General features: G+C 36.9%; 1 protein-coding gene across 1 annotated transcript; it reads right to left on the bottom strand.

The window, feature by feature from the left end:
- Positions 1–10,764: 10,764 nt before the first annotated feature.
- LOC132035079 (uncharacterized) lies at positions 10,765–11,643 on the bottom strand. Its single transcript, XM_059425398.1, has 2 exons — positions 11,010–11,643; positions 10,765–10,904 (listed from the first exon to the last, which is right to left on the bottom strand). The coding sequence occupies exons 1-2, from the start codon at positions 11,641–11,643 to the stop codon at positions 10,765–10,767; spliced, it is 774 nt and encodes a 257-aa protein (XP_059281381.1).
- Between the last annotated feature and the right edge of the window lie 423 nt (positions 11,644–12,066).

Here is a 12,066-nt window from a genome sequence, read left to right as displayed (position 1 = left end):
TCTTGGATTTTCTATATGTTCTAGTGTACATGTAATGCAAAATCAAATGTCATGTTGAATTAATTGGGGATGTGTCAAGTACTTGATATATCGCTTTCGATGTTAATAAATGATGATTGAAATTTGCATCTATTCTCTTTTTCGTTATTAATAAATAGTTAGGGGTCTTGACCTAATCCCATCAAATATAACGAATTCTATTTTTATAAAAAATGAAGTACTAATATATATTTAAAAACTACTTAAATTTTTAAAAAAAGGAAAGTTTTCGAATTCTTAAAATATGTAAAACTGAATAAAAATATTAGAGTTGACTATCGAGAAGCAAAATATGAGTTAAAATTTTTAAAAACTGAAAATAAATACATAAGTTCAATTCAACTTTGGATAGCATAATTATTTCAAAGGATTCTTTTTTCGAGCTTCAATATTTATGGAACAAAAAAATATTTCTACTAGTGACTGGCAACACACAAAATGCATGTATAAATTTTTTAAGTGATTATATGATTGTTCACCATAAATATAGATCTAAAAGTCAAATTACTATACTAAAGCAAGTCCCCACGAAAGACCACAAAGAAACCACAACTTCATATATTTGTACTTATTAAAGGTCCGAATCTTAATTATCCAAATATCGATCATTAAGGATATATCTATTTATTTTAAAAAATGGATCTTAATCGTTAAGCTAAGTGCGATTATTTTTTCTTTTACAATCACTTAATAATTTTGAAGAGATATTTGAATGTTTAAGATCTGTGACAAAGTCTTAAAAATTTTAAGCTGTGAAGAAGAGAGTACTATAATGTTGGCAGAATGCCATATGTGAAGTTCTGATGATTGACAAAGTAAAAACTCGGAACAAATAAACCAGCTTAAAGGCATGTTGAAAGTTGAACTAAAGCTGATCAAGAAATATGTGAGAAGAGCTAGTGAATCAGCTCAGACAAAGAGTGTCAATGAAGCAGAAGAAACCAAAGCTAGATATATGTAATAATTGAACAAAGCTAGACAAATTGGCTGAGATGAAGCAGAGAATCCAGACAATATAAAAGGTCTGAAAAGGCATGCAACACAGGATGGTTAGAATAGGTCCATAGACATGTTCCACTGCAAAGAAGCTACAGAAAAAAGCATATACATGAACTCAGATTGCAAACATGTGTGTCAATGCAAAGACAAGTGCAATGATCAGATTAAAGAGAGTGAGCCAATACATAATCAATCACAAGACAGATGCCGAACAAAGGAGATGAAGATGAATCAATCACATGAGCAGTTCAGTAGAAGAATAAAACAAGCATGAAAACATGTTCTATCATAAAGAGTCACCAGATGCAGTTGATGAATGAATCAGAAGAGATCATGAAAGGAGAAGGTGCAGTGGATGAATGAATCAGACGAGAAGAGATCATGAAGCAGAAAAAGTGGAGATGACTCAGAACTATTTTGTTTAAATAGAGAGAGTTGCAGACAAAGCATATGAACCAGGTCTGCAAACATGTTCTAATACAGAGCAAAAACATGGTTAGAGTCACAAAGCTAGACAAGGCTGAAGACAAGATTTATTCCAGCAATGAATAAATTTGATTGAAGAATACAGACAAAGAGTGAAGATAATGATACTATGAAACAAGTTTGTCAACATGTTCCATCATCCATCCATCACAAAGAGAGGCTCAAGATTGAGTCACAGGAATGAACGAGACGGGGATGATAAAATAGGTTCATGAACATGTTCCATCTCAGACAGTGTAGAGATTCAGAGTCAGATGAACCGGGTGGATGAAATAGGTTCGTGAACATGTTCTAGCGCAAAGCCTACAACAACTAGGATTTGCAGATTTATATTGGTAAAGACTTGGTGGTCAAGTATGCGCAGATTCCTTGCCATAATTGTTGAGATTATTCAGACTTCTACAAGGACAAGTAGCTGACTACAAAGGCAAGAATCCCAATTCAACACAAACCCTAATATATTTCATGGGCCTACTCGAAGAGGGGCTTTGTGTTTGCCGACCTGCTGTGCACTCAATGTTATAAATATTCAAGTCTTACCAAGAAGAAGGTTTGCACACCCACAAAGAGAGATTTCAGAATATTGAGCGATCAAAGAAGACATCAAGAATATTCAGAATCTAGGCGTGTGTCCTTAGTGCAAGAAGATAGATTGAAGGAGTTATTCTACTGTATAATATTTTCCAGTTCTTAAATCTAGACTTTTGTATTAAGTTATTTATCGAGTTGTATCTTTGTCCGCTTTCATCGAGGCATACAATTAGATACAAAATGTTGTAAATTCAACTTCAAGTTGGGGATGGACTTGAAGGTTGCTTACTAGTCTAGGGAGATTAGTGAGATAGGAATTAGAGGTTAGTTCCTAGTTACAGAGTCTGTAACTTGAATTTGAAGAGGCTCACCGTTGTAGTGGAGTTTTGGGGAAAATCCTGCAGAGGTGTAGGTCATAGTTTTTATCGCCCTTGTGAGCCGAGCGGTTTCCACGTAAAAATTATTTTGTTATTTACTTACCTGCTGTTTATATTCTGGAAGACACTAGCATAGAGCAGGTAGAGTAACGTGTTCCATCCTATAGGCAAAAATAGGATACGGCATAGGATAAGAAGTAGGTCGTGCAACCTAACATGTAAAAATACAATATTTATGTTTCTCTTCTTACCTTTTTATGTGAGGCAATGACTTTATTATATAGACATGACTTCTCTATTTAGATTGGATTATAATACTCTACAATCCTAATCCTAGTAATATAACTAATCCTAAGCTATGCCAATATTTAAATACTAAACCTGCTGCACGTTTTGTATATCAAGATGCTACCCATTCAAGGATCTCTACAAAAAAGCATTTTACTATCACTCCGTTCACTTTCACTACTACCTAGCTACCACCCACCACTATCAACTACCACCATCTATGCATCATCGACCATTGACCATCGTCAATCACCAGAATTAGTCATATCACTACTAACCACCATTATACTCATCACTACGAAATGATTTTCGTGAGTCACCACCACTATGATCGACCACAATTATCAACTGCCACCACCAAGTACTACCATCAACCACCAAAACCATTACTATTAAGTACTGTTACCACTAACTAAATATCTTTCAAATAAATGTGAGACTTCGAATGTTACTTTCCACAACCCTAGCCACCACCACTAATCCGCACCCATATCCACCACCGGCCACCATATGATTTTTTTTTAAATATTTTGTTGATAAAATATTAGATTAAATAGTATTTTTAATTATACATTTGTTAAGTTTTAATAAATACAAACTTTATATATTCATATATTGAGAAAACAAACGGTATTAATGATTTAGTATTCAGATTTTAATATAACATTTTAATATTTAGATGTTGTTATAAAACAATAAACTAAAGCAAGAATATTTGTAGAGAAAAAGAGAAAAAAGTTCGAATTTCTTTTTTTGAGCAATGAAATACAATGAAGAGAACATCTCTATTTATAGGAGATGATTAACTTGGTGCCAAAGTCACAAACCCTAACTTTTCTCCTAAAGATACACATCCAAAAAATATGATAATGTAACGACTCGTTATACTTCTTTCGGAGTTCTCTCCTACTCCCGAGCATTGATTAGCTTTCTTTTGACCCGAGGGGACCGTTGATACGCTTCCTGAGGTGTCTAGACCGGAGTCGGGCAACTTTGGTGAAAATATAGGCTTAAAAGTGAAAGTGGTTGACCCAAAGTTGACTTTTGAGCAAACGAACCTTTTTCGGAATTCCGTCAATTCAGAGAGGTCCGGATAGTCGTTTAGAACTTGTGTGTGCATTTGGTTTGATTCCCAATGCATTCGGATGCATTTCGGGACATTGGCTGGGAAATGGGAATTAAGGCATCGGTGGTTGACTCGGTCAACGAGACCCCCGTTGGGAATTCCGAGGCCACAAGTGCGTTCGTAGCGTATTTTTATATGGGACTAGGTATCTAGTATGTGAGTAGATGGTCGCGGGAGTTAGTTGAAAAATTGGATCGAAAAGAAAAACTTAGGCCAAGTTCTAGTGTCTAGTGTCCGCTTAAAGGTGTCAAAGGCCGCGCGCACGGCTGACCGCTGGGGTGGTAGCCCTATCGCTGAAGCGGTCCTAGCCATTCAGGCTTTACCATTGATGCGGTCAGGTGGGCTATTGGGCGGTCACAAGATTGGGCGCTTGACGGGGCGATTAAATCAATTAAATGTGTCTCAAGTAAGTCTTAGACCCTCATTATTTCATATCTCGGTATTGGAGCTTAGAGAAACTGTTCTTGGAGATAAATTGAAGGAATTCTTGGAGGTAAACTTTGCCCAATCCTTTACTTTTCCTTAATCACAATCATGTTAGATTCTTCCCTTCCCTTTAACATTCCCTTAGAGGTGGAATTTGGAGGGGGTTTTGGGAAACTTTTCCTTAGGGTCATGTATGATAAATTGATGATGTTAATGCTAAAATTTGATGAATCTAAGCTTATTGATCATATATCTTCCACTTTTAACATTGAATTTCGGATTTGGAGACTTAGGGTTCATACCCAATTTGGGGTTTTTTACTTGAAATCATATTTGGGATAATTCTTGAGTTACTGGGGTTGGCAGGCTATTACAGAAGGTTTGTAGAGGGTTTTTCATCTATCTCATCTCCATTGACGAAGCTAACCCAGAAGTCAGCAAAATTTAAGTGGAATGATGCTTGTGAGCGCAGCTTCCAAGAGTTAAAGGACGTATTAACCTCGGCTCCGGTTTTAACACTCCCCGGATGGCCGGATGGCTATGTTGTATATTGTGATGCTTCCGGTGTGGGGCTGGGATGTGTATTAATGCAAAGACGGAAAAGTCATTGCTTATGCTTCCAGCAATTGCTAAAAACATGAAAAGAATTACCCAACTCCATGATCTGACCGTCGACATATCCGTGCATCGAAAATGTGGAGACATTACTTGTATGGCGTACATGTTGATATTTATACGAGATCATAAAGAGTCTAACGCAGATATTTTCAAACAGAAGGAGTTGAAATGCTGACAGGCGGTGGTAAGAATTATTGAAAGATTATGATGTTAATATTTTATACCACCCGGAAAGCAAAATGTAGTAGGTCGACGCGCTTAGCCGCCGATAGGGCGACTCGTGAAGTTCCTCCGGGGAATAAATAAATGATTCATGAACTCCATCAACTAGCTAACCTTGGAGTGCGCATAATTGATGCAGGAGATGCAGGAGTTAGTGTCAACAATCCGACAGTTTCGTCCTTAGACGCAAATAAAGAGCGCCAATACGAGATCCCAAATTGAAGTATTATAAGGTGTGAAGTTTCCAAAGAAAAGTCACCATTCGGAGTTTCGACGGATGGGGTTCTCGGGTACCAAAATAGATTATGTGTTCGGGATGTGGCGACTTACGCCGCCGAATTCTGAAGAAGCTCACTACTCCCGTATTCTATTCATCCAGAACGACAAAGATGTATCATGATCTTAAAATGATGTATTGGTGGGATGGCATGAAAAGAGACGTAGTTAATTTGTAGCCCAATGCCCAAATTGTCAAGCAAGTGAAGATAGAACAGCCGGGGGTGATTATTGCAAGTGATGGAAATTCCTATACGGAAATGGGAAGTGACTAATATGGATTTCATTGTAGGGCTACCCCGTTCCCGAGGCAAATATGACTCTATATGGGTGATCGTGGATAGATTGACAAAAGCAGCTCATTTTCTCCCGCCGAACTACATACTCGGCGGAAGACTACGCGAGACTATACACATGGAAATTGTGAGACTTCGTGGTATTCCGTATCTATTATTACGGAACAGAGGGGCACAATTTACAGCGAAGTTACAAAATCCTTCCAAGAAGAATAGGCACTCAAGGAAGCTCGGCACGGCATTCCATCCGCAAACCGACGGACAAGCCGAACGCACTATACGTGACTCGGAGGATATGTGGGGGTACGTGTTTTGGATTTTGGCGTAGTTGGGATGACCACTTACCCCTAATCGAATTTGCCTATAACGAATGTTATCATTTCGGTATCCAAAATGGCTCCGCATGAAGCTCTGTATGGAAGAAAATGTAGATCTCTCGATTGAATGGTTTGATGTCTTATAGTGCAGTTGATAGGCCCCGAATTAATTCAACAAGCGGTGGAAAAAGTCAAAACGATCCGAGATCGATTATTGACAGCCCAAAGTCGCCAAAAGTCTTATGCGGACAACCGCCGGTGAGATTTAGAGTTTCAAGTTAATGATTGGGTGTTCTTGAAAGTATCCCCGATGAAAGGGGTGATGAGATTTGGCAAGAAAGGAAAGTTAAGTCCTCGATACATTGGACCCTACAAAATCATCCGAAAGGTGGGTCAAGTAGCGTATGAATTAGAATTGCCTTCAGAGCTTGAACTAGTTCACCCAGTATTCCATGTCTCTATGCTCCGTAAATGTACGGGAGAGAGATTCACAAAATTGTGCCAAATGATGATGTTCGATTACGGAAAAGCTAGGTTACATGAGAAGTACTTATCGCTATACTAGACAGCGAAGTACGAAGACTTCGGAACAAGGAAATAGCTTCAGTGAAAGTCTTATGGCGAAATAACAATCGGGAAGAGATGACTTGGGAAGCAGAAGAGAAGATGAAATCCACATACCCGCATTTATTTCAACCCTAAAAAAAAATCCTGGGCGATGGAACTTCGGAATGGTAAGGTATGTATGCTTTATTTTTATGTATATGGGTCGTGTGTGGCCAACCTATATTGCTATTGTGTTGTGGCCATTTTGTGAGGCAATGATATTATCGGCCTGAAAGGACGGATGGTATCGCCTTATTATAAGGGAAACTCTGGCAAAATTTTTCTAGAATCCCCGGCAATTTAACATTCGAGGACGAATGTTCCCAAAAGGGGGGAAGAATGTTACACCTCGAAAATCCCCCATTAGCGTACAGTGAATAGAAGAGCGAGGGACATGATGTATACGAGGTTTGGACAAGTAAGAGATAGTAATTGACGATCCTAATTAAGATTTCCAAAGACATGCGAGTTAAGGAAAGAAAGTTGTTAAGGAAAGCGAGTTAGATGTTGAATGTATCGGATGGGAATTACGAGCACTAAGTTAACGATGTCTTAATGACCCGTTGAGGAAGAGTTATAACGTCCCTTAGAATGATATTGAAGTATTGAACGAGTGTTAAGAAGGTTCCATAAGGATCGGAGATCAAACGAGTCGACGAAACGATTCTAGGAAAAGCTTGGACCAACTACGGCGGACATATGCGTCGTATAAAATGTATGGACCGTATGTCCAACCGTAGATTCAGATCCCGAGGAGCATACTTCAGTGGACCGGATCTACGGCCAGACATACGGACCGTATAAAACATACGGACCGTATGTTGGTCCGTATAAACTGGTCGGCTGAAGTTCATTTTTATATAAGGGATCATTTTTCATTTCCATTTCATTTCATCTCATACCTCCACCCTTCAAGAAAGCTCTGGTGTTCCAAACATTTCATCCATGAGAAAACAATAAAACCAAGGATCAACAAGAAATCCAGAGAATCAAGCTTAAGAAACTCCATTAAAGCTACCAAAGTCAAGGAATTCCAAGAAAGAAGAAATAGGGTTTTGTGCTAGAAGGTGTATTATCATTCAAGGTTTATTACTCTACCATTTGAGGTGAGTTTCATGAACTTTACATGTTGTTTGAAGTATTATTAAGATGAAACACTTAGATTATGAAAGAGTATGGAAAATGGGTCATAAATGGGTGAATAATGTCATTGTTGAATAGTAGTTGGATTGAATCATGAAAGTGGATATGTTGATGTTACAAATGCGTTATAAATGACTTATAGAACATGAAATAAGTATTGGAGGTGAAAGAATACGACGATGGACTTTTAGTCATAATTATGGGGGAATTAAAGTGAAATTGTGAAATGCGAATCATGTAAACGAATGACGAAACATTGCTAGCGATATCATGATGGTTACTATGAATGTTGGGAGTTGATATGGAATAGGACGGAAAGTAGTATAAACAAAGGAAATGCTGCCCAAATTTCTATAGCTTTAATGAGTATGCTTTTGTGACGATATAGCTAATGTCGATACGAATTCCATTGAAGGTATAAACAAGTGCACTCAAGGAGAACGAGCAAACGATAGAATAGTGGGCGACAAAGGTATGTGAGGCATTACCCTTCCTTCCAAGGCATGAAACCTATGCATGATTTTCCTCTTCCTTCATGAATCTTCCACGCTTCTAGAAATGAAAAGTATAAGTTCATGAATAACGAGACAGGACAAGAAATACGCTATGAATACGATAACGACTACGTAGACCACGGTATGACGTTCTTACGAAATCAATAATGATGATCACGATCCATTGGTATTTTTTCTTATATGTACTCACCTTAAATTGTAAATCCCTCCAAGGTGAGATATGACGCTTATGCTTATTCCATAATATGACCGGGGGTTTACGACCTTACGTCACCCCGATATAAACATGGCTGCCCTTAAGCTTAATGTATGTATATGTATGTATATGTATATGAAATGCATGGTATGTGTGATAATGTGATTCCACCGCGCCTAATTGGCCGGACATGTCACCGCTACGGCGGGCTGCAATGATTCCACCGCACCGAGAAAAGGGCGGACATGATCACCACTAGTGGGCTGCATGGGATAGTTGGGACGCGGGTAACGATATGATGATGTATGATTGATGTGACGATGCTTGCGTACTATGATAATGTATGTGATATATTTATGTATGACGTATGTATAGGAAAGCGGTTCATATGTAAAGAGTGTACGGGGGTTGTATCCTCATCTCATGACTTATGCTTTCCTTATTATGCTCATTTCACTCGCCTTACATACTCGGTACAATATTCGTACGTACGTCCTTTCTTCGGACGTCGTGTTCATGCCCACAGTAGGCGGGAGAGGCAGTCTTGATTCCTAGGAGCCGATGGGCGGTTGTGAGCACTCCATCGTCGGAGGTGCTATTGATTATTCTTTTGGTACATATCTGTATATTCATAGTTTGGGCATGACGGGGTCCTGTCCCGTCCATATGTCTAGTACTCTAGTAGAGGCTCGTAGATACGCATGTGTGGGTAGTATGGTCCCATGGTCTCCATGTATATGTATGTGTGTATATATATATATATATATCATTTTGTTAGTCGAAAGGCTTATGTTTATAAAAGTGATTATGTTTCATACGATGAGATACTTTCATAAAATTTGGGCAGGCATTATGAATGAGAGCATATAGATAATAGCATGAGCGGTGTTCGGTGGTTAGCCCCGGATACCCGTCGCGGCTCGTAGTTCGGGTCGTGACATAATATTCTTAGGTCTATCGCAAATTTGGATTGATTTAATTATTTGTAGTGGTAAAAATAATATTTCTTTTATAAATTTAAATAGTGAAGCAATTTTTTAGTCTTTAAAATTAATTTAGATTTAAGGAGTGCTAAATATTTATTATATTATATTAAAAGAGGAGTGATAAGCAAAGACATAAGTAGAAAACTAATAAACAATCGCATGATTAAATACTCACAAATGCTAATACAATAAATATGGAACAAGAAAAAGATAAAGTATATAAATAAAAAATTATATCGTATAAATAAATATAGAAAGGATAAGGCATATTTAGATTTGATATGAGAAAGTCTTTGAGTTATGATCAGAAAAAACATACTCTTTGGGTAAGGTCATCTAACTAAAATCTTAATAGATATTGAATAAAAAAAATATAATTTAAATTCTTGTATAGGTAATATCAACAATTCAAACTTAAATATCATATTGAAAACAAAAATATAAATAGTTCAAAATTATTATTTGGGTTATAGGTAAAACACTAAATAAAAAATTAACTAAAAGTATTATTGTAAACAAATGCCTACAAGAGGATAATAGGGATTGGACAGGATATTTATGATTTCGATTAATTCGTAAAATAAAATAAAATTAAAATGCTAAAAGTTATGGTTTCAACTTAGATAATGAACTAAGTTAGTATTTTGGTTTGTTTTTCATTAGCATTCGCTCAAGTGAACTTAATAATATCATTTTACAACAAGTTGAATCTTGAAATAGTTCAATAAACATATATATATATATCATGATTACGTTTAACAACTAACCGCGCATCGCGCGGGTACGTATACTAGTACCAATTAAAAAGAATGTAAGGTGTAGAGAATTTTTTTTTTTTAAAAAAAAAATCAAGTCAACCAGAGGAATAGAGGGAGTAACAAGATGTAGATAATTCAAACTCTATCGAATCGGTGTCATAAGTTTGTACGTTTCCCAACATACTCAGTGAGCCTTTATAATTAGAGTAATCAGAGGATACTAACACCATTATTAAAATATTATTTAATCAAGACAAACCAGATTAAATTTTTATTGATAACTAACTATAACAATATGACTAGATCTAGACTAATTAATACTAATTGAAAGACTAGTATTCATGTAAACAACTACTGTTATATGATCTTTTATTCACTAACTACTACGACTAGTAAAAATTAAAACAAATTGCTAAATCATCTCTAACCATAGATCCATCACCAATCAAGTGATCTATCTTTCCTTCGGGGTGTTCAAAAAATCTGCTAAATCCAAGTGTGTGATGTCAACATGATTTTCGAGAGATAAATTTTTCTTCGGGATTTTTCTCTTTCCTTTTCATTGATGCCGATAAAGCTCAACCAAGTGCCTTGCCATACGACGAGTACGTGCCCAGTGTCCACTTCGACCACATCGATAGCATTTATTTTCTGAGCCACGTGCTTCTAGCACTTCTTGACTCTCATCCTTCTTTTTCCCTTTTGGTAGTAATTTTTCTTTGATGAATGATTAACACCAGGGAAAGAATTTCTTCCTTGACCATTTTCACGACCACGACCATGACCATGGTCCGGGTCCATGACCTTTTCCACGCCTAGAGTAGTGGGCGTACACCTCATTCACTTCAGGGAGTGGTGTAGCGCTAGTAGGTCGGTTCTCGTGTTTTTTCATAAGCAAATCGTTGTTTTGTTCAGCCACGAGAAGATGAGCAATCAGATCACGATACTTTGTGAAACCTTTCTCTCGATATTGTTGTTGCAGGAGCACATTCGAGGCATGAAAGGTGGAGAATGTCTTTTCCAGCATATCTGAATCACTAATCGTTTCTCTACACAGTATTAACATAGAAGTAATTATGAACATCGCAGAATTGTACTTCATAACTGACTTGAAATCTTGTAGCCTTAGATGGATCCATTCGTGCCGTGCTTTTGGGTGGAGCACCACCTTTAGGTGGTCATACATTTCTTTCAAGTTTTTCCATAAAACGAGCGGATCCTTAATAGAAAGATATTCAATCTTCAGGGCCTCATCAAGGTGATGACGCATGACTAACATGGCTTTGGCATTTTCTTGGTTGGATGCTTTATTTTTTTCTTTAATGGTGTCTCCAAGACCCATAGCATCTAGATGAATTTCAGCATCTAGCACCCATGACAGGTAGTTCTTGCCGGAAATATCAAGGGCAACGAACTCAAGTTTCGTGAGGTTAGCCATAACATAGATATAAGAAAAATAGTGCCTTAGCCTTCGAAAATTTCTTGAGACGGTAAAGTCTCGTGCTGATAATATGTTATAAAAAAATAAACTAAAGTAAGAATATTTGTAGACAAAGAGAGAAGAAAGTTCTTATTTATTTTTTTGAGGGATGAAATATAATGAAGAGAACATCTCTATTTATAGCAGAAAATTAACTTGGTGCCAAAGTCACAAACCCTAACTTTTCTCCTAAAGATAAACATCCACAGTATATGATAATATCTATAACAGATGTGTATTTAGATTCATATATCTTAATTTTAATATACATATTAACATTAGATGTACATTCAATTCAAATGTCTTAATCTTAATAAAGATAAATGATGCCCACCAAAAACATTTCAAAAGAAGAGAAAAATCAATGGGCAAAAAAGTGAC

Source organism: Lycium ferocissimum, chromosome 10 (assembly GCF_029784015.1).
Source record: "Lycium ferocissimum isolate CSIRO_LF1 chromosome 10, AGI_CSIRO_Lferr_CH_V1, whole genome shotgun sequence".
Classification (NCBI taxonomy): domain Eukaryota; kingdom Viridiplantae; phylum Streptophyta; class Magnoliopsida; order Solanales; family Solanaceae; genus Lycium; species Lycium ferocissimum.
This window is presented reverse-complemented; position numbering and strand designations above follow the sequence as displayed.

What these genes read in the sequence shown, in the direction of transcription:
- LOC132035079 (XM_059425398.1), bottom strand. Translation starts at nt 11,643, where the DNA reads ATGGCTAACCTCACGAAACTTGAGTTCGTTGCCCTTGATATTTCCGGC. An exon ending in CTACTCTAGGCGTGGAAAAG is followed by an intron (nt 10,905 to 11,009) that starts GTCATGGACCCG and finishes TACTACCAAAAG; the next exon opens with GGAAAAAGAAGGATGAGAGT.